This window comes from Chinchilla lanigera, unplaced genomic scaffold, assembly GCF_000276665.1.
Source record: "Chinchilla lanigera isolate Chin_1 unplaced genomic scaffold, ChiLan1.0 scaffold00141, whole genome shotgun sequence".
NCBI lineage: Eukaryota > Metazoa > Chordata > Mammalia > Rodentia > Chinchillidae > Chinchilla > Chinchilla lanigera.
In genome coordinates, this window is record NW_004955542.1 from 333162 (window position 1) to 356370 (window position 23209).

Here is a 23209-nt window from a genome sequence, read left to right on the forward strand (position 1 = left end):
CTTCTGGGAATTTTCCCAGAAAAACTAAAAACATCATACCACAATGATATATGTGCTCCCATGTTTATAGCAGCACAATCTGTAATAGCTAAATCTTGGAAACAACCCAAATGCCCATTAGCTGAGGAATGGGTAAAAAAACGATGTATTTTTATACAGTGCAGTATTAGTGAGCTATGAAGAAAGATAAACTAGAGGCTTTTATAGGTAAATGGATGCAACCAGAGACCATATTTGTAAGTGAAATAAATCAGATTCACATGTGTAGACATCGTATTGCCTCCCTAGTGTAAGAACCTGAAAGAGTAAATAAAATCTGAAAGGTACAATACATATTGTGAAAGGAAAAGAAACTGCTCAAAAGGAAAGAACAACTGGGATGAGGGAAAACAGATAAGAAGGAAGGGAAAAAAAAAATATATATATGTATATATACATAAGATAGCTAAGGTAATTATACTACTAAGTTCTATTGGTTTATTGAAAGGAACAGTTAATATTTAATTCTTTGATCAATCTTACATGCCTAGATCTGGTTATCTGAGTATCACTTTGAAGATAATAATAGCAATACAACAACTATTGTTAATTTCCTATCACCTTGTTTTGAAATTCTGTATCTTTTTACTGTTTTATGTTGTTTTGTTTATATCTTTGTTTTTGTTCTTTTCTCTTTAAAATTAAAAAAAAAATCTATGTACTTAGAGATGTAAAATATAACTCTTTCCCGAACTTTGGCCCTGAACTTTGACAATACAAATATGGCCCTGGGGGCTGGGGATTTAGCTCAGCGGCAAAAAGCGCCTGCCTGGCAAGCGCAAGGTCGTGAGTTCGGTTCCCGGTACCGGAGAAAAACCAAAACCAAAAAAAAAAAAAAATGGCCCTGGACTTTGAAATATGTAATTCCAGTTAACAGTTGTTTTTGTAAATTGAGTAGTAATTCTCTCCTTTCTCAGAATTTCATGGATACCACTTTTGTAATGACAGGAAAGAAAAGCCTTTTATTTGCATTTTGTATGTGTGTTTGGTATTCCTACTTTCATCTACAGATGTAGAATAATAATGAGCCATCCCATCAAGCCTCTACCCAAAGCATACACATCCACACAAGACACATGGAGCTGGAATCTGACAAATGCCCTGCTAGCCACAGGCCTCTTGAGGTTTGAGTAGAGCCTTTCTTCTGATTGGTCCAATAGCTCTGAATCTGCGACCCAGAATATGTCTAAGCGGCTACAGCCACCACAGCATCTCAAGCTTTAATTCCACCATGGCTCAGCTAATCCTTTTATTTTCTAACTTGCTTTGTATGAAAGAAACGGAACAATTTAAATATCTTTAAACAGTTTTAAATATTGAGGTTTCCCAACTAGAAGACATTTACTTTTTCCACTTTTAATCATTTCAGTAATTCATACGTGATTATAACTTTGCTGACAATCTCTAATAGGAATATTTACGTCTTGATCATCAAGACTTCTCAAAGCTAGCCTGAGGACAATTTCTGAACCATGGAAACATGAGACTTGGGTGGCCTCACTGCTGGACAGAAGTTCTCACTGTCCTCTAGGCAGGACTCAGTACCCCTTGACCTTCATTTGTCACCTTGATCACCTAGACAGCAACGTGGTTATGATGACCAAAGGTTCTCAGAAGCCCCGGAAGCCTGCCAGACATGCGCTTCCTCTGGGGATGCTGTCACTGGGGGTGTGGATAACAAACTTCTGAGGGGTCAGGGTGAGACCCGCTGGGCAGACTGCCCTCAGGCCCTTCCAGATGCCAAGCCCAACTCTTGTCCTTAAACTCTTGTGTGCCTGGTACTGAAATGACTTACAAAGTAGTTTTTAAAAATCACTTCTCAGCCTTTTGGCTAAGATCAAGTGTAAAAACCTCTCAAAAAAGAAAATAACAAGAACCGGGCATGGTGGCGTACACCTGTAATCCCAGCACTCAGGAGGCTGAGGCAGGAGGATCGTTGTGAGGTCGAGACCAGCCTGGGCTACAAGGTGAGCTCAAGGCCAGTCTGAACTGCATAGTGAGACCCTCTCTCCAAAAGACAAACAACAACAACAACAACAACAAACAAAAAAACCCCAAAAAAACAGAACAAAACCAAAAAGCTCTCAATATGGACATTCTAGCCAACAATTTCTCTTAAATACTCACATGGACCTCAGGGTGGAGTTTGATAAGAAATCTTTTCCTCTTGAAGCTTAGTTTACGGACCTTGGACCAGTTGAAGGTGTTGATTTTGGTGGTACCCTGAAATACAAGAAACAAATGTGGTGGCACATTCCTAATTTGAAGGCTCACTCCATTCTCATGGACTGGAGACAGCTAAAGTTACATTCTTGACAGATGGCACAGTAGCCTGCCTGACATGTTACCATTTTACTTGGAATGACTCTCAGTTAGAATGTCAACACCAAACATACTTGTCTATTGTAGAAAATAACTTAATTTCTTTAATAAGGCTTTAGTACATTTTAAAAAAAATCAGTGTTAACATTATACATTTTGAGCTGGGTGTGACAGTGCACATGTGTAATCCCACCACTCTGGGAGGCTGAAGCAGGATTGCCAAATTTGAGCCTAGTCTACACAATTTAGTGAGTCTATCTCAAAATAAAAATTTTAAAAGGGCTGGGAATATAGCTCAGTGTGAAGACCCTGAGTTCAATCACAAGGACCACAAAAAACAAAAATCCAAACCAAAACCAAGAAAAACACTGTTCCCCGCTTGAAGAAGTACAGCCCTGGAGGGGAAAGTTGTGGGAGGGTAGTGGTGGTTCAGGGCAGGCTGGGAGTGAAGAAAAGTTAAATGGTTCTTGGTGCCTCCAGGTGAGACAGTCTGAAGGACACAACGTTTTGGCGGGGTCCAGCTGGACCATTCCACCAAATCTAATCACAAGGAAACATCCAATACAACAGATACATACACTATTAAAAATAAAAAGGGCAGCTCTTCAATACTATCAGTGTCACTGAAGACAAAGGAGAGGCCGTGGAAACACCCCAGGACCGAGGAGAACAGAGACATGAGGGCTACATGCCCCATGGGATCCCAGACTAGATCCAGCCCTGGGGAGCAAAAGCTATAAAGGAACACCACGTGGCCTGCTCACAAAACTGGAAACTAATACAGTAGATAAGGAGTTGTATCAATCATCTCAGTGGTGATGGATGTGGATGTATAAGGGAACAGCCTATTCTCCGGACACACGGGCGAAGGGACTCAGGTGAAGACGTACGCCATTCACTTTCTAGCACTTGAGAAAGCACCATGTGTGAGGAGGGTAGGGGTGCAGGCAGGAGGAAGTACTGGTCCTGAAGCAAATGGACCAAATGATAATAAGGATCAGGTCTGGGTCAAGCCACAGGGTGGCTCTCTCTGCTGTCTTAATTCTCTTAGCTCTTCTGTAGGTTTCAGAGTATTTGCAATGAGGCCTTTTAACCATGGGGTGTGTGTGTGTGTGTGGGTGTACTCCTGAGCTAGTGGCCCCCATGTGCAGGGCCTGGTGACAGCACCTAGAGGTCCCCATCTGGCTGGTAGACTGTGCAGAACAGCCGAGATGTGGAGAGCCTGCCCTGCACTCTGACTGCAGGCTTTTCTGAGCCTGCACTTCCAGGGAGCTGCCTCATCCCTCCCCTGGACCCACACCAGAAAGGAGACCTTGCCTCTTGCACCAGAGGGAGCAGCTCCTCCACCTCCTGTCTGAGCTCACACAGATGAAACCAGGCTTTCTGTTTCTAGTTCCAGTGCCCTCCTGCCTATTAGAGGTACCCAGAGTCCCTGTCACTAAACTCTCATAGCTCAGCAGAGTTTTGTCCCTAGAAAGAAGACAGACCCCAGAGCTGCAGTTTAAGATTCTACAGGAATGACCTTTGGCTCAACACCAGAATGAACACTGAAAAGAGATGGGCATCCTGGGGACCAGAGCAGCCCTGGTGGGGAGTCAGTGATCAGCTGGGGTCCACAGGCTCCTGGACAGCAAGAATAATCACACTGTGTAAGAGAAGGACAAGAAAACCATTTTTCTACTGGGTAAGAGACTGGCTCAGGGAACATGCAAATTTCATCTTCTAAATCTACTGTCTTATTAATTAGAACAAAAATTTACCAATAAACATAGCAGGAACCTGACCAAGTTGCACTACATCACCACCCTGCCACGACCACATCCCTCTCTGCCTACCTGGAACACAAGGACACCCATGTGGGAAACAGCCAGGTTAATCTTGGTCCCCTCCCTGTCAGAAGCTGTGTGAAACCTGATGCCGTACATTTCCAACTTGCGAGCAATTTCCAGCACCTGGAAATCTGACTCAGCAGGCGTCTGGCCCCTGTAAGAAAGGACACCTTGACTGTTATCACTGAAACTCTAGGTTTCTGAAAAAACCAAAACATATTAGAGAAGTGATCAAGAAACTAAGCAAAACAAAATTATCTGACCAACACACAAGGGAGGTTTTTAGAGTAGATGGGTTTACTGCCTCTGTATTTACCTACTACACAACACATAACACATGCAGGCAGGCCAGAGTTTACCTCTATTCCACACACTTACTAAAGCACAGACTGTCTCCTATGGCTCACTGATACTCAGCCTGATAGTTTACTCTTGAGAGTGACATGGCCATGTGCAAATCGTGTACTGTATGCAGTTGTCAAATTTTTTTTTTTGAGATAGGGTCTCACTCTATAATTCAGGCTGGCCTTGAACACACTCTGTAGCTCATTCTGGCTTTCAACTCATGATGATTTTCCTGCCTCAGCTTCCTGAGTGCTGGGATTACAGTCATGTGCCACGAGGCCTGGATGTGGCTGTCAAATATCAAGTGGAGAAAATGCCACAGATGACACCAGTGTCTTAAAAAACCCATTTTAATACTTTTAGAAGAAATTATTTTCATAACATACACTTCTAGTCATTAGAACACACTAAAATGAATCTATGAAGTCGAACGAAAACCGTTGCCAAAACAAGTGGTTTTATCCACATAAAAGTCTTCCAACATGCAACTTAAGTCCCCAACATTAGTGGATCCTATGCATGGCCCGGGACACGTCACCAGGACGTGTAAGCGAGCCTGTCCTTGGAGAGGTCAGCCTCCAGGAGCGATACTCTCACTGATCACGGCTGGGGCAGAGAGAAGGTGCTCCTCTCAGATGCCCATGTTTAGTGCCTAAATCCCACAAATGAGGTCCTCTCCTAACACATCTTCCCTTCTCTTTGCTTCAAATGCCTGAGCTTTGGAATCTTTAAGAAATAATGGAACTATGTGGGTTTCTTTGGTCTACGATTTCCATTCAGGGAGTTTAGGATACAGATACCTGGATCCTGACTTACAGTTTAATAAGTCATTACCAACAAGAAGGAATGTCCAAGATGAAGAACCAGTTCTGGAAGTTTTAGATACTAGTAAAGCTTCCAGTGAACGTTTTTTTTTTTTGTACTGCAAATCAAACTCAGGACCTTGTGCTTGCCAGGCAGGCATTGTGCTGCTGAGCTATATCCTTGGCTCAGTGAACACTTTTTTTTTTTTTTTTTAAATTAACAAATATATTTATTGTGGTGGCTTTCTCCCTTACTGGACACACCATGTTAGAAAGTAGTATTCCTTTCAGTTCCAGGTAGACCAGTAAGCCGGCAATAAAACTGTTTTTCTCTCATTCAGAGAGAAAGGAAACACATGACTTTGCAAACATGGTATATTCGCCTTGCTCTATTTTTTTGTTTTCCATGAAATCAGAATTTCCTCCTAATAAGTGTGGTTCTGTTTTTGGAACACAGTTACAGGCACATGTTTATAGACTCTGCAATCCACGGGGTGGTGAGGCTAACCCAGCAGTGCTGCCACAGAGTGGAGACCTGTTCCAGGTGCTCATGACCCTTCACAGTTTTGTAAAGCACAAAAGGAATCTCCAACTCTATGATTTCTTCCACATTCTGCCTTCCTCCAATCCCATACAGAATATTTAACTCTGGTGTGCACTCTTGCGTTTCTTGCAGGAGCACAGGATGAGAGCAATAGAGTAATCTTAGCACTTCTAGGATGCATTTGCTCCTGCGCGATAAATTCTATCATTCCAATGCCAGGACCTAATTGTGAGCTCTCTAGATCTCCCAGACAAAACTGCACTGTCCTTGGCAGGATGTCTCTCTCTCAGTGAACACTTTTAAGACTTGCATTTCTACCATTTAATGCACAGATCAATAACTACTAATGAAAGTACTTGGGAGCTTGAGGCAGGGGGATCGTTAAGTTCAAGGATAGCCTAGATAACTTAGCGAGTCCTCTATCAAAAATAAAAAGGGCTGGGGTTATAATAGCTCCATGGTAGAGTACTTGCCTAGAATGTTCAACTAGACCCTGGGTTTAATCCCCAGGAGCACAAAAAACAAAAATAAAAAATACCACAAAACACACTAAAAAACAATTATAGAGAGGAATCATGAGTTTGGTATCTACAAAAAACATGCACTTTAACAAACATAGAGTTTGGTCCTTTCTGGTTTTGTGTGTGTGTGTGTGTGTGTGTGTGTGTGTGTGTTGTGTGCAACACCTGGTTTTGTGTGTGTGTGTGTGTTCCTGGTTTTGTGTGTGTGTGTGTTGTGTGCAATACCTGGATTGAACCCTGGGATTCATGTATGCTAGGCAAGCACTCTACCACTGAAATGCACCTTCTTTTAAAATTTTATTCTGAGACTGATATTCTGGATCTTATCAAGTTGCCCAGGCTGGTCTTAAACTTGTGAACCTCCTGCCTCAGCCACCTGAGTAGCTGGGATTATAGGTATGTGTGACTATGCCCAGTGGTTTTGTTATTCATTTTTTTCTTGCTTGCTTTTTTTTTTGAGGCAGGGTTTCACTATGCGGTTCAGGCTGGCCTTGAACTCACTTTGTAGCCCAGGCTGGCCTCAAATTTGCAGTGATTCTCCTGCTTCAGCCTCCCATGTGCTGGGATTACAAGCGTGCACTACCATACTTGGGCTGCTATTCATGTCTACATTAACTTTATACATCTAATCAAAACATCAGTAATCATTATGTACCCCCAAGTGTTAATAGTCAACTTTAAATTTCCTGTAGTTTGCAAGACTCAAACTACATGTGTTAAAAAAAACATGTGTTAGGACCAGGGCTATAGCTCAGTGGCACAGTGCCTGCCAGGCAAGCACAAGACCCTGAATTCAATTCCCAGTACCAAAAAAAAAAAAAAAAAAAAAAAAAAAAGTGGCAAAATCAAGAAAGACACTTCTGTAATATTCCATCTAGTGACTGTAAAGGTATTTCCAGTGGGTTGTTAAAGAAATCAGATTCATAAGACAATGTAAAAAACTTATTTTGATTAAAATAAATATACATCATTGTCTTTTTAAAAAGCTACATATGGCCAAGGATATAGCTCAGCGGCACAAGTGCCTCCCTGGCAATTGCAAGGTCCTGAGTTTGATTCCCAGTACCAAAAAAACAAAACCAAAAAAAAAAAACCAAAAAAAAAACTGATACAGCCAAGCATGGTGGCACATGACTGTAATCGAAACACTCAGGAGGCTGGGGCATGAGGATCGCTGTGAGTTCAAGGCCAGCCTGCACTATCCAGTGAGATCCTGTCTCAAAAACAATACCTACACAAACAATGACTAAAGTAAGTAAAGGATGTGCAATAGTTTTTGATGCTTGTCACAAAGTGAGCATCTAGAGAGAGTTGAGATTCCCGCTACTTGGGTGTGAGTGGGCACTCAGCCCAGCTGACCAGGAGCACTGCCACCTGGCCTCCTGTACAGCTGGCATTCTGTTTACGCTAGTGCTTCAACTGCAACTGTTAGCATCCTTCCAGCCAGCCCTCTCCTCTCCTACCGCTGGAGTTCTGCCTGGGTGCCTCCCTCCCATCTGTCTGCCTGGCCCTCAAAGGGCCTCCCCAAGAACTCTGCCACCTTCCCCACTCTACCTCACCCCATCCCACTGAGCGGGCACAATCTGTGACCCCAGCTCACAGCGCAGGAGCTATGTTTGCTGTACTCCGGGGATCTCGCTGGCAGCTGTACTTTGCATACCCACACAAGAAGCATCACTGCCCAGTTTGAGAGTGGTGATATGCTCAAGCCCATCTTACAGGGTGACACACAGCCCAGCAGCCTGGGTCTGCTTTTCAAATTACCCCGCCAGTGCCGTCAGGAGAATCTGGCATAGTGTTGCTCAGGCATTACCTGACGAAGCAGACCTGCATCTTAACAGCCCCCTCACAATGGCAAGGCAACTGTCCCAGCAGAGCTCCAGCCCACAGCAGCCCCTCTGCTTGGCACACTCCAGAGTGCACCAGTGTCAAATCTTAGAGAAGTCAGAGCACAGTGTATCAAAGGCAGCAGCTGCCAGCATGGTGGACAGTCACTTGTGCTACATCCTGCCACAGCATGAACTGCTTCCCCTTCAAGGAGGACTCCTGCTGCACTGTAGGACATGGCACATCTTGCCTGCTTCCTTGATGCCAGAAGTACCTGCTGCCCAGGCAGGGAATCTGCTCGCCAGCATCCTCCTCCCCAAGGCCCTGACACCCTGGCCACCCCTTCCAAAGTAGCAGGGCCTCAGGAATGGCTGCATGCTGGGCCCTAAGCCTGGGCACAAAAGGTGCAACTTGGGCTGAATCCCTACAGAAGCCCCTGATTAAGCACCATTCACAGCAGTGTCCTCAGCAACTCACACATGCCTCCGGTGGAAGGCCAGGATCTTCTCGAGAGCCTGTTCCTGGCTGGGTAAGTAGACAGTGGCTTTCAGGTGCTCTCGGTCCAAGGTTTCATCGTAATCTCCTATTTCCGCTGAGATGAGACAAAGAGAGTCCGTCATTCAGATTTTGAAATAAACAAGCACATGTATGAGCAAATGCATGAGTTAACAGTAGAAAAAAAAGTATCATAAGTCTGCCACAAAATACGCAATATATTGCTAAAACCCCCAAGATTCTGTATTTTTTCCATGTATTTTATGCTGTCCAAAGGCAAGTATGAGGGCAAAACAAAAAGAATTATTCTTAACTCCCAAAGAGAAGGACTCTGGTGAGGGGCTCTGAGAAGGTACATGGCAAGCCTTAAGCTTCATCTGGAATCAGGCAATCCATCATCTATGGTACTTGGGGTTGAACCAGGGTGTTATGGTTTGTGTCTGGACGTCCTGAATCACCTCATGCAGTCATGGGTGGGCTTCTAGAGTTTTTGGTTGATTCATGGTCCACTGCTGGGATTACGGGTGTGAGAGCTACACTGGCCCTGGAGTGGGTAGCCTGCATACAACAGAAGGGAGAGAAAGAGGCTTGTTCCTTCCGCTGCTCCTCCCTTTTTGCTCTTGTTACTTTTGCTGTTTTCCACCACCATGAACTGTGGCCCTCTGCCATGTGCCACTCTGCCTTGCAGCCAGCTGAGTATGGACTCAGCAAGGAGGAAAAAAGTAACCAAGACACAGGGCCTTTGCACTGAACTGTATCTCCAGCCATTTTCTTATTTTTTGAGACAGGATCTTGCTAAATTGCACAGGCTGTTTAAACTTGCAATCTGCCTGCCTCAGCCTACCAGCATGTCATTATTTCTTAACAACCACACTTTATATTTAAGTGCAGCGGGGTCTGCTGCACATGCTCAGCTATTACAACCAGGATAATGTATTTTCTCTATCAGGATAATGTATTGTATTTTATTTCTTTATTTATTTTGAGACAAGAGCTCCCTATGCAGTTCAAGCTGACCTTGAACTCACTATGTAGCCAAGGCTGACTCCAAACCTCTGGTGATTTGCCTAACTCAGTCTCCTGAGTGCTGGAATGACAGGCGTGTACCACCAAGCTCAGCTGAGTTTTTTTGTTTATTCTGTTTCTTTGAGAGAGGGTCTCACTACATAGTTTATGCTGGCCTTGAGCTACCTAGGTAGCCCAGGCTAGCCTTAAACTCATGGTGACCCTCCTGTCCCAGCTTCCTGAGTGCTGGGATTACAGGAGTATACCACAATGCTGGGCTTCATATTGTTAAAATGTATAAAGGCAGAGATGACAGACAACCCATGAGAATAATTCTGGCCTTGGGCCTCTGGATAGAGATTATTTGCTGCAAGTAGTTCCAGTCTCCAAAAGTTAACCTTCAACTCACCAACAGCACATGCCAACTGAAATGCCCCATTCTTTAATAATCAGGTTCACTCCCCACTCTGGTGGGCATGAGCAGCTAAGTGTGGTTAAGCTACGGTGCTGGTCCAGCGACACTGCCTGTCGGCCAAGATACAAACCTTGCAGCAGGTGAGATGTGAGCAGGGCTGCAGTAGTGGCGGCACAGGTCAAGCGCTCCTCCAACAGGTCTCTCTTGAGCTGCAAGGCAAACAAGTACCTAGAAGGGAGTCCAAAACGAGAGAGATCAACTCCCAGCATCCTCTGTATGTAATACAGACACCTCTGTAGCCAAGTGCCTGGGAAGCAGCAGTAGCCAACAGTGGGCAGTGGGCAGGGCCCTCACCAAACAGACAGAGGCACAATGGGCTTTTCCCGCAGTAACTGGGTGACAGGCAAAGAGCAGATGATGAACCCATTCAGCAGGCTAAGTCACAACACTCTGGTACAGAGAAGGTGCTGAGCACACAGAGGTACTTCAACACACACAGTGAAGAAAGAGAAGTTAGTGTGCACACCACACACTACCTGCAGGAATACCTTCAACAGGAGCAAGTTCACAAATTCATATCACAAAACTACACTCACAATTTTGGATGAACTGGCAGAAATACAAAATTAAGACACAGCTTAAAATGTGCCTTTAAATATTTTGTCTTGGGGCTGGGGATTTAGCTCAGTGGCACAGCGTCTGCCTGCCAAGCACAAGGTTGTGAGTTTGATTCCTGGTACTGGAAAACGCCCCCCGCCAAAAAAAAGATTTTTGTCTTGATTAGGACCTGAAAAACAGGCACTCTGGAATACCACCGGTGGGAACATAACTAGAGAAGGCAGCTTTAAAATATTTATAGCTGGGTAAGCTGACATATACCTGTAATTCCAGCACTCAGAAGCTGAAGCAGGAGGACCACAAGTTCAAGTATAGCCTGGGTAATTTAGGGACTTAAGAGAGACTCTACTCCAAAACTTACCAAAAAAAACCAAAAAAAACCAAAAAACCTCCCACCAAAACCGGCCAGGGATATAGCTCAGTACGAAGGCCCTGAGCTTGCTGAGCATGTATTATTATGTTTCAGGTACTGTTCTTGGAGCTAGAATACCATGTTGAACAAGACAAACTCCCTACCCTTATTGGAATTTATATTTTAGTGCAATTCATTACAATTTATTAAATTCTCTTAAAATTTAAAGTAGGTAACTAATCTTTAACTCAGCACATCATTCCTATAGCAATATTCCCAGAGTTCACAAAAACACGTGGACAATGATGTTTCTTCACAGTATCCTCAAAGAAAAAGTGGGGATAACCCAAGGGTGTACTAATGCGAGCAAGACTGATGAACTAGTGACAGCCTGTACACGGGATGGCATGTTCTTCAGAGGGGAGAAAATGAGCTGCAGTTCAGTGTACCTCCCGATGTGCTGCCCAAAGCGCTGGGCCTGCGCCCTTGCTGTGCACCTGTCGGCTCCTGCACCAGTGTTAGCATTTACCTGGAGAACAGGGTGAGTGGGTGGGGCAGGGAACTTTTGCTTTGTACCCTACATAGCTTTATTTGAAATTTTTTTTCTTTTGACACAAACATGTACCTTGGGGGAGGTTGAAATAGGGTCTTGATATACAGTGGGCTGACTTCTACCTCTCAGTGATCCTCCTGCCTCAGAGGCCTCAGAGGGACACAGGCGTGTACCACCTCACCAGGCACAAACATATACTTTTTAATAAATTAAAGACCTTTCTTGCATAAAAATGAGGGAGAAGGAAGTAACTATAAAACTACTCATCTGAGTCCTGAAACTGAGATCCAGGATTATAAATCTGAGGACATTTTGTGTTTCCCATACTCAGGAGTATATATTTAGTGACCTCATGTGACTCTCAGGCACCCAATGCATGTAATGCACTGTCAAGGTAAGTTCTGTGTTCACACATGGAGCACTTTCACTGTCCTGGTGCTCAGGCTCCTCCACTGAACAGTGACAGTCTGCACTGAGGGGCTCTCCTTGTTCCTTGAAGCTGACACTCTGAAATTTTGTGCTCCTGCCATGATCTGCAGAAACTCTTAGGAGGGAGTGCAAAAGACAACACGGTTTGCTCAGCAGCCTGTGTCAGCTGGGACCTGCGCAGAGTCACTCTGCTGTTTGAGGGTGGTATCCTCTTCACCTGCCACTGACCTGAAACTTCCAGGTTATAAAGGGATAACTAAGAAATCTCCATAATCTTACTGCTCAGATAAGCACTTTTAACATTTCTTTTAGTCATTTCTGCAAAAAGCAACTTCAAATTAAAGAGAGTAGCACAAAAAAATTACCTATCAACAAAATTTACATAATTGGGAGAAGTACGTTGAGTTGATAGATAAATAAGTAGATGAACTTTTTTTTTTTTTTTAGTACTAGAGATTGAACCCAGGATGTTCACACTGAGCTATATTTCTAGCCCCTTTATACACATGCATAAATCCAAGCACACCTGTTCAGTATCACCCTACATACCATTCCACTTCTTATTCTAAAATCTGTACCATAAACATTTCTTCTAAATTCTGCTACACATTTGAGCAAGAGTCAACTGCCAAAATGTGTACACTAGCTCATATACCATTGTCTAACACCACTAGCTCATAATCTTTCATGATAGATGAATGAGTACAAGGTCCCAGCCAACAGCAGCTCCAGTTCAATGTGAGCTCTTTACCTGGTGTATTCTTCTTGCAACTGGCCGGGATCAGGTGGGAAAAATTTTACAGCTAGCCGAAGCATTGCATTTTTTGGCCCTACAAAAAACAAAAAATTTTAAATTTTACAAGTAAAGTCAATGTCTACATTTATATTCCCTCCATATATTATTATGTAACTGAGCTGGTGTTTTCAAATAAACTGTTAAAACAATTGTTTAAAGTATGATAAGAAATTTCCTATACATAAATTTATGAGTCCTAAGTACAAATCATATATATCAAAGAGAAATTTCAGGGTCTTGGGATTTAGCTCAGCGGCACAGCGCCTGCCTGGCAAGCATAAGGTCGTGAGTTCGATTCCCGATACTGAAAAACAAACAAACAAAAAAAAAAACAAGAGAGAAACTTCATATCTTTTACTATAAGAAGAGATTATTCAAAGAACGCTTAAAAATAAGTAGAAAGTTGTCCATTAAAATTGTTAAATATAGGGCTGGGGATGTAATTCAGTGGTACAGTGCTTGCCTGGTACGCTTGAGGTGCTGAGTTCAATCCCCAGTACTGAGAAAAACAAAAACAAAATTAAAATATATGCCTATTTATATTTTAGGGTAAAAAGATAAAGTGAAGGAGTTTATACCAATTAACGGTAGCAATAAAAAAACACATTATTTTGGAAATCCTGCTATTCGTAAGTGAAAGAAAAATGTCATGACCGCTTACTATAATGAACCAGAACAATCTGCCATAAAGAAAAGGGACAGGACTGGGATACAGCTGAGCAGCATGGTGCATGCCTGGCAAGCACGAGGTCCTGAGTTCCATTCCCGGTTAAAAAAAAGGGGTGGGGTGGGGTACATGAATAGCTGGTCTGAATATCTTCATGTCACTGAAATTTAATAATAAGATGACCGTGTAATTTTCAACAAAAAGAAGAGTTTTTTTCTTTTCTGGTATGAATTGAACTCAGGACCTCACACTTGCCAGGAGGCACTTATGCCACTGAGCTATATCCCTGGTCCTCTTTTTTTAGAAGAGTTATTTTCTAAAATGTTATGAGGAATAGCTTTAGCTGATCAGTGCATAACAAAATTACTTTTACATAATCTTTTCTCATCAATTTAGTTCTCAAAAAAATGGCTTAAACAACTATATGTAAGCCTTCAAGATGATATAAAACTAGGAAGCATCATCATGTGCCTTAAATTGTAAATTTAGTAAGGAAACTAATAGAAGTAATTATGCACACAATTCTGCTTATAATTACACAATAATTTTATTAGAATACTACTTTTAAAGGCATCTCAATGTCTTTTCTTAACCTAGAAATTGCATTTTTTTGCATACTGGTAAAAAATTAAAATATCAAACAAATCCTGTGACTTCTTTTATCTTTGTTTTTTGGGTATTTTTTTGGGTACTGAACCCAGGATGTCACACATGCTAAGTAAGCTTCCTACCACTGAGTCACATCCCCAGCAGGTCCAGTGACTTCTAAATTTGAATCAAGTCACTTAGAAGCATCTGAGTTGAGCTGTTGTCCTTTCCCAACCATCTACTGTAGTTTAAAACTAAACAGCCAAGTGACTTTCAAGTTTACCCACTGTCAATGGTTATGTCACTACCATCTCACAGAGGGGGATAACAAACACAGGGACAGCCTAGAGCCCAGAACATTCCAGAAGAAGGCAGGTTAAATGAAAAGAATTTTAAAGACTTAAACATGGAACTTACTTCGTATTTGCCTAATGATGGGTTTCATAGGTTCAAGCCAAATCTAAAGAGGATTTAATAGAAGAGAAAAAACATCTATTAAATAATTTCTCCCTTTAATAAATATGCTATAAAATAAAAAATATTTATAATTAAGAGAAATATTTATGACAGGAGTTTTTACTTTTTTTGGACAGGATCTCAGGCTGGCCTTGAACTCACTACGTAGCCTAGAATGGCCTTGAACTTTCAATGATCCTTCTGCCTCAGCCTCTTGACTGCTGAGATTAGAGGCCTGTGCCACCACTCCCAGCAGAAGGTATGACAGGAATATTGTGACTCTTTTCCCTCATACACACACTGAATCTTGATAAACTGTCAGGAAAGTCAGCCATATGGGAGCACACCGAAACCACTGGCAACCTGGATGCCCATGTGAAATGCACGCAACTATCACTATGCAGAGCAGGTCCCAGTAACAATGTGGGGATGTGTGTTACCACCAAACACAAATTTGATACACACTGCATTTGTAAACAGTGACAGAGCAGAGACTTGGGAAGGCACAGCTGTGCAGCAGAGGACAGGTGTCCAACAGCAGCAAAGGGCTTTCTCAACAAAGGGGCTCATGTTGGTTTCTTCGCAACAATTACACCTGTAAATCCTAAAGCTGTACAATTTTTAAGGTTATACTTGTAGAGCAAAGTGAGCCAGAATCAGTTTGTGTGCTCACTTCACAATGCTCATGGGGCAGGGGAGGGAAGGGGAGGGATCAGAGTTGCCATGGTAACTCATGAGGGCTTCCTCAGCCACATGGGAACAGGCAGTTAAGAGGCGAGGACACAGGTTCAGGGTTAGATTCAAACATTCCCTACAGCTGAAAAGAAAACACTTTAATAGCACAGTTTTGATAAGAATGATGGCCAATTACCAAATACTTTGCTTACCTCATTACAGTAGGTTCCAAAAGGCCCATCATGAATGCACTACAACACTGCTAAAATCCATTTCCAAAAACAAATCAAAAGCACATACCCAGTAGGATTGGATGTTCTGAAACTCCAGCCCGAAGTAGTCACACTCGATCAGATTTAAGTGCTTCCACACCTGCGCCAGCAGAACCTGGCCATCGCACTTGGGCTGTGGGGGAACGGGAGAGAGGCAGCATGAGGACAAGAATCAGCAGGGTGTGGGAGCACGGGCACAAGCTCCATCCCTTACCAAACCTTTATTTCACTGCTTCACTGCTCTGCCTTCTAATAAGATGTGCCAGCTATCACAAAGCAAATACATGAGTATCAGGCATTTATACTTAGGAACTGACAGCAAACTACAGAAAGCTAAAACACTTCCATTTCACATTCTTAGTGCTTTTGTTGCTGTTTTTTTTGGTACTGGGAATTGAACTCAAAACTCAGACTTGCTGGGCAGGCACTGTGCCACTGAGCTATATATCCCCGCCCCGTGTTTTTTGTTTTATGCTACTGAGGATTGAACCCAGGTCTTGCAATGAGCGCCATTCCTAGTCCTCTCTTTTCTATCATTTTTTTTTTTTTTTTGGTCTTTTTTTTGCTTGGTCTTTTTTGAAACAGGGTTTCACTATGCAGTTCAAACTGGCTTAAACTCACTCCATAGCCCAGGCTGGCCTCAAACTCCCAGTGATTCTCCTCCCTCAGCCCCCCGAGTGCTAGGACTACAGGTGTGCGCCACTGTCCTCTTTATTTTGAGACAGGATCTCACTAAGTTGTTCAGGCTGGACTCAAACTCCTAATTCTCATGCCTCAGCCTTCCAGAGTGCTGGGTTTACCAGCATGTGCCACCACATCTGGATGCTCTTAGTGTGTTTTAAGGCGTATTTCTTTATAGTGCAACAGCAAGCAGAAACACAGAGATGACACCCAGGATTTGGAGGCAGATTTATTTACATCAACAAGGACTGATCGGGATCATGCCCAGAGCATCAGACTCTGATCTCTGGTGGTCTAGGGCTTATATGAGATAAGCAAGCAGGAAGTACAGAGGCAGAACAGCTTGTCATTTGGGGACTGGTTTATACAATGTGCATCATACTGACCAGCTGTGCATCACAGTGACCTGCTGTTTCTAAGAGACAGGAGCACCCAGACTGGAACAGAAACTATCACTTGGGCAACTACCAAACTGAAGTTTGGAGGGAGAGGGCATTTTCTGCTACAATAGCTTTAGGCTAGAGGAACCACTCTAAGTTTCAGTAAGCATCTTATCAAGTACTGTAATTTTGATGCCTGCTAAAAAGCTGAGTCAGAGTCTCTATTTACATGGGATCCCAGTAAATGATTTATTATGGGTAGTGTTCACATCAGCAAGAAGGGCATGGACAGTTCAGAAACAAGGTGGGGAAGCTGCTCTCTTTTTTTTGGTACCGGGAATCGAACTCAGGACCTTGTGCTTGCCAGGCAGGCACTACACCACTGAGCTATATCCCTGGCCCTGCTCTCTAGTCAAAAGAAACGTGAAGTTAGATCAGAATAAAATGGAAAAGACTATATAATCCTTCCCAAGCAGAGCACAAAAGCAGACTAACAGATTTAGCTACATAGAGATGGAAAAGTTCTGAGCAGAAAGACATTTACCAAAGTCACAATCTGGAATCATACTGAAAATATAACTTATCTCTTTAGTTCTTCTGAATTTAATGAAGAAATAAAAATGGCCAGTAGTCATTAAAAACACTAAATCTTTCTAATAACAGGATCAATTACAGCAGTGAGATTTACTGTTCATTTGTCACAGAGGATTGGAAGAATGATGACAAAACAGCCATTGCCTTGGGGTTCTGGAGACAGTGTAAGTTAATGTGACCTCTCGGGGGAAAATCTGCAAATACTTTTAAAAACGTAAAGTATGCATTTCCTTTTCCCCAGGAAGTCCACTTCTATAACTTTTCCTTATAATCTCATGAGCTGCGCACAGTTAACTACACAAGGGGAAATTCAGTAAAAGACTGGTAAATAAGTAACAGATACCTGTAATGGAAAATTATGCAACCCTGAGAAAAATAGAGACATCTCTGCACTACCATGGAGTGAAGTCCAAAACATACAGGTCAGTGAGAAGAAAACTAGAGGTCTCCATTTCCATACATGCACACCCAGTTTCTACCCTTAAATAATAAACTCAAAGGCTGTGCACCGAACTGTTAAGAGTGACCACCATCACAGGGCTGTACTGAGATCAAGGAGAGGAAAGGGCTCCCCTATCTCTTCACTTCCATAACTTCTAAGTTAGTAAGCCTGACCTCCAAGTATATTTTAGAGCTACATGAATCATAAAACTAGACAGAGACGATGGAACAGAACACAGAGACCAGAAATTAACTTGAGCACAGCAGTCAGCTAATTTTCACCAAGGAGACACCTTGAGACAAGAATGAGCTCTTCAATAAATAATGCCGGGGGAGCTGACATCCACACAGAAAAGAATGAAACTGGACCCTGAGCTAAAACACCACACATGGAAATCAACATAAAATAGAGCAAAGACCTAAACATATGACCTGAAATGGCAAAACTCTGAAAAGCAAATATGGAAGAAAAGCTCCCTGGTATTGGCCTTCCTAATGACTTTTTAGGTACTCCAAAATCTCAGGCAAGAAGTGGGACTACATCAAATTGAAGAAGTTTCTGCACAGCAAAGGAAACAGTCAACAGGATGAAAAGGCAGCCTGCGGATCAGGAGAAAATAGCAGCAAGCCATATATCTGATAAGAAGTTGACATGAAAACTATACAAAAACTCTGACAACTTAATAGGAAAAAATCCCCAAATCAGTGGATAAAAAAATGGACAAAGGGCTGGCGATGCAGCTCAGTGGTAGAAGACTTACATAGCATGCACAAATCCTGGGTTTGAGTCCCAGCACCAGCAAGAAAAAAAAGAATGGCCAAGAAAATTCTGAGAAAGAAAAAGAGGCCTAGATGTACAAGAATTAAAATTATTATTTTATTTTTGTTTTTTGAGATAGGGTCTTACCATATAGGTCAAGCAGGCCTTGAACTCACAGTGATCCCCCTGCCTCAGACTCCCAAGTGCTGAAAATATAGCTGTGCGCTACCATGCCCAACCAAGAATTAAAATTATTGAAAAAAATCTTAGTAATTAAGAAATGTGGCAGTGGTGAATGTCTACACAGGTAAATCATTAGAACAGATTAGGAAGTGAAGAAAAACACTCAAATTTATAAAATACTGGCATGTGTGATAAAAGTGATGTTTCATATCAGTGGGGGAAGCCAAATGTGGTGGTGCACACCTGTAATCCCAGCACTCCAGAGGCTGAGGGAGGAGGATTGCTGAGTTTGAGGCCAGCCTTGGCTACACAGTGAGTTCAAGGTCAGCCTGAGCCACACAATTCTGTGTCAAAAAAATAAAAACAAAGCAAAACAAAACAATCAGTGAGGGAGAAAAAGATAATTCAATAATACTACTATTGGTCTTGGGGAAAAATAGGCAGTACCCTTACCTTATGCTTTGTAGCATAGTAAATTGAGTGTTACGGTTTGTCTGGATGTGTTGTTCCCCCGAAAGCCTTATGCAGTCATGGGGTGGGCTTCTAGAGTTTATGGTTGATTCATGGTCCAATGCTGGAATTACGGATGTAAGTGTTACACTTGCCCTGGGGCGGGTAGTTTGCATACAATGTAAGGGAGGAAAAGAGGCTTCCTCGCTGCTACTCCTTTTTGCTCTGGTTGCTTTTGCTGTCTTCCACAGCCATCAACTGCTGCCCTCTGCCATGTGCCATTCTGCCTTGGAGCCAGCTGAGTATGGACTGAAATCTCCACAAACTGAGTTAAATAAACTGTTCCTTCCTTATTCTGGGCATCACATATTTTGTCTCGGCAACAAGAGAAAACTAACCAAGACAGTGAGTAACATAGTTAAACAAAAACATCTACTGGAAGTACTGCAATGAACTAATTCTGTTGCTTATTTTCAGTACACACCAGAAGACAGAAGTCACAACTGAAGGCATGAGAGCTTAGCCAACACAACATAAAAACAGAAACCTCTGAAGCTGGGTGTGGTGCTGTGTACGCTGTAACCCCAGGCTGAGACGGGACACTCATGAGGTTGAGGTAGCCTGGGCACCACAGCCAGTTTAAGGCCAGCCCAGACCACACAGCGAGATCCTCTCTCAAACAACAACAAAACAAAATGTGTGCAGAAACACTGTAAAGTCAGACTTCTTCAAAGATGAACAGAGGAAAAACATATGCAATTTCTATCTCAAAGAGCTAATTTTACAACATACTGGATTGTAACAATCAAACAGGAAAGGATTTCACACTAAATACAAACTTGGGCAGCATCCAAGCTGCTGAGCACTGGAGGTGCTGGGGCCTCTGTGGCCTTCCCTGTGCATCTCCGGTCTTCACAGCAGACAGTAAATGCAAAAGGAAAGAAAAACAGCAGCAATGGGCAAAAGGACAGGCTTTTCACAAAACAGGAGCTCAATGAACTCATAATTAGAAATATGCAAATCTTTTTTTTTTTTCCCAAAGTCTTTCTTTTTTTTACACCAAAGTCTCTTTTTTTTTCCCTATTAGATTGGCAAAACTCAGAGTCTGAAAACACGTTGTGGGGAGTGTGGGACGGAGGCATGTTCACCTGGCACACCACAAGCTCTGGTGAGGCTGGGCCAACACTGCCTGCTAAAACTGAAATGTCTACCCACCGTCATAAAAAGTGGAAACCACAGTTCTAAATATTTTACTCCTAAAAAGTATCTCACAGGGTAGATGTGTTCTATGCTTGCACCAACTCCCCATAACAAACGTAATCATTATATACTACAAATATGTACTAATAACAGTTTTTAAAATTAAAAAAGTAGTATTTTGCTGGTGCAAAATCATGCATAGGAAAGAGTATTTGTTACAATAATGATTCTAATAGCAAGCGGTTACACATACTCTAACTCTACCAGTATAGAACTCCCTAACAAATTTTGGCACAGGTAGACAATGAGATTTTAGGCAGTTAAAAAGAGTTAGGCTGCTATTCTCTATGTAATAAAATGGAAAAATCTCCAGAATGTACCATTAAGAGAAGAAAGATGCAGAAGAACACAGGTGCCGGCCTGTGTGTGGGAGTGTGTGCATGCAGGTCATGTACACTGCTGTTGAGTGTGTAGCAGGGGACCACACAGGTACATGTGAGTGTGTCCTGGAGGAGTAAGTCAGTGCATACAGGTGTATCTGGGGGGGTGTACATACTCATATTTGGTGCACATGTGTGTGCAGGTGGAAGTGCAGGCTCTCTGTGAAGACCACAGCAAACTGGGAAAAGTGGCTGGTTCCAAACAACAGAACTCTGCAACTGTATGTTCTTCTGTACCATGGTACAGATTTCAAAATCTGTACCATGAACATGTACTAAATCTTTTTTAACCCTATAAAATTTTTAAAAATAAAAAAGGCTAACTATGCTGGGAAGGGCCTGTGGACATACAAGTGCCACCTGTAAGATATAGAAACCAAGAGGGTGAGGGTGTGGAAGTAATGAGCAGAGGCCACAGGTGGGGAGTCTTCTTGGAAGATGGCCTGACAGGGAGGGCCAGAACCCCAGCTCTGTCCACAGAGAGGTTCTGAGAACAGCAAGACTACAACAACAAGGAGCACAGCTCACATACAAACCCTTGGAAAAAAGTCTGGTGCAAGTCTGGGGCAGGCAGAGACCAATAGCAGCTCAGAAGATCTTGAGCCAGAAGCAGGGAAGCCCTCAGCATGTGATGGAGAAGTGTCCAAGGATGGGAGCAGTCTTTGTTAGCCAAGTCTAGAGCAGACTACACATCACAGGAAGTAACGGCAGGAGGGGTGAAAACCCACTGAGGAGCCCACACTGATACAAATGGATAAACTCAAAGTCTGACAAGTAATGAGCTGTGTAATTGGCTTCAAAGAAGCTCCTCACTGTGGAGAAGCCTGTCAGACACCTCCTGGATCAAATGGTCAAGGTGGTCTCACCAGATGCAGGCCAAGTCTGTGCCACGTAATAGGACACAAGAGAACTCAGCACTCCTGTGCTATCCTTCTGTGCTATCCCTGCCAAAGCTGCACGACCCAGTCCACCCCCGAGAAAACATGAGATCAAAAAGAGACTCACCTAACAAATAACTCTGTGACCTTCGCATTATTCATCAGCTTATATTATTAGTCCTGTTACTATGATAATATACAAGAGGCACTTCACTTATAAAAAGGTTTACTTTGGCTCATGGTTTGGCAGTTCTAGTCTAAAGATGGGGGGTATGATGTTTGGGCCTCTGAGGAGGCAGCACATCATGACACAAGTATGAACACCGCAATCTGCTCCCCTCATGACCAGAAAGCAAAAGGAGTTGAAGAGGATGGGTCAGGGTCCCACAGCCCCCTTCAAGGACATGCTCCCAATGATGTAAGGACCTTGTACTAGGCCCTACCACTTTCCAACAGTGCCCTTCTGGGGACCAGGCCTTTAACACATGGGTTTTTGGGAGACGTTCACCCTCCAAACCATAGCACTCTTCTAAAGTGTTGAGGTCATAAGGTCACATGCCACAGGAGATGACAGAGATGTGACTGTGGACTGTAATAAATGCTGCTACTGGGGTGACAGGGAACTGGACCAGGGCCTGAGGCAGACCACAGGAATGGTTCCATGTTAACATCCTGCAGTAGTCTGAGGAAGGACCTCCTTAGAAGCAGGAACTATATCTGAAGCACAGGAGGGTGTCAGGCCACAGTGTTGAAAACTCACTAAAACAGTTCAGGAAAAGAAAAGGTTTTTGACTGTCTTGCATCTTTTTGAAATTGTTGCAAGGTCTTCAGTTTGATTTCTGGTACCAAAAAAAAAGAGAAAAAAAAATTGCTTCATAGTAAAAAGTTAAAAAGATTTAAAATGCAGAATGCTACTAGTTGAAAATAGAATCTACACACAAAATATTAGCATAAAGAAGTTCAGTAAGGTTACAGGTTACAAAATCAATACATGAAACAATTCCACTTCTATAAGCTGCTGAATTTTTTCTGATAGCAATATCATAAAACACTGCTGAGAGCCGGGCATGGTGGCACATGCCTATAATCCTAGCCCTCAGGAGGCAGAGGCAGGAGGATCACTGCAAGTTTGAGACCAACCTGGGCTACAAAGTGTGCTCAAGGCCAGCCTGAACTGCATAGCAAGAGACTTTGTCTCAAAACAAACAAACAAACAAAAACAAAAAACACTGCTGAGGAAGTTTCCATTCTGTGAACATGGCACCCCTTCCACAGATGCTACTCTCCCCAAGTAACTTGTCACTTCAGTGCTGTTCCAATGAAAATCCCAACAGTGCTGTGTGCAGAAGCTACAGAAAATTAGAAAACTATACCAAACCTGGTGCCACTTGCCACTGTAAAGGGGACAGACGAGATCGGGCGCGTTCAGGGTGGGGAGTGCCAGCCTTTTGGCTGGCTAGCTTCCTGCCTGCTGGCTCCCGGAGGGTGGGCCCCCAGCGCACAGGGAGCCTTGGGCGGGGAGCGCCGGTTTTCGGACCGGCGACTCACTCCCGGCCTCGGGGTTCCCTGGAAGGAGGGCTTCCGGCACACAGGGAGCTGTGGGTGGGGAGTGCCAGCCTTCTGGCTGGCTAGCTTCCTGCCTGCTGGCTCC

General features: G+C 43.1%; 1 protein-coding gene across 7 annotated transcripts in view; it reads right to left on the reverse strand.

The window, feature by feature from the left end:
* Nucleotides 1-23209, reverse strand: part of Farp2 (FERM, RhoGEF and pleckstrin domain protein 2) — a 116036-nt gene that overhangs the window by 53673 nt on the left and 39154 nt on the right. For 6 of the 7 annotated variants that reach the window (XR_001232165.1, XM_013508100.1, XM_005411126.2 and 3 more), the window contains exons 3-9: nt 15580-15684; nt 14566-14608; nt 12849-12927; nt 10276-10373; nt 8708-8822; nt 4197-4344; nt 2167-2262 (exon numbers count right to left, since the gene is read on the reverse strand). Coding sequence is in view for 6 of the 7 variants with exons in the window: in XM_013508100.1 (XP_013363554.1) it covers nt 2167-2262; nt 4197-4344; nt 8708-8822; nt 10276-10373; nt 12849-12927; nt 14566-14608; nt 15580-15684 (684 nt within the window). In the remaining variant the exon portion in view is untranslated. The remainder of the gene's footprint in view (nt 1-2166; nt 2263-4196; nt 4345-8707; nt 8823-10275; nt 10374-12848; nt 12928-14565; nt 14609-15579; nt 15685-23209) is intronic. The other variant, XM_013508097.1, reaches the window with a different exon arrangement.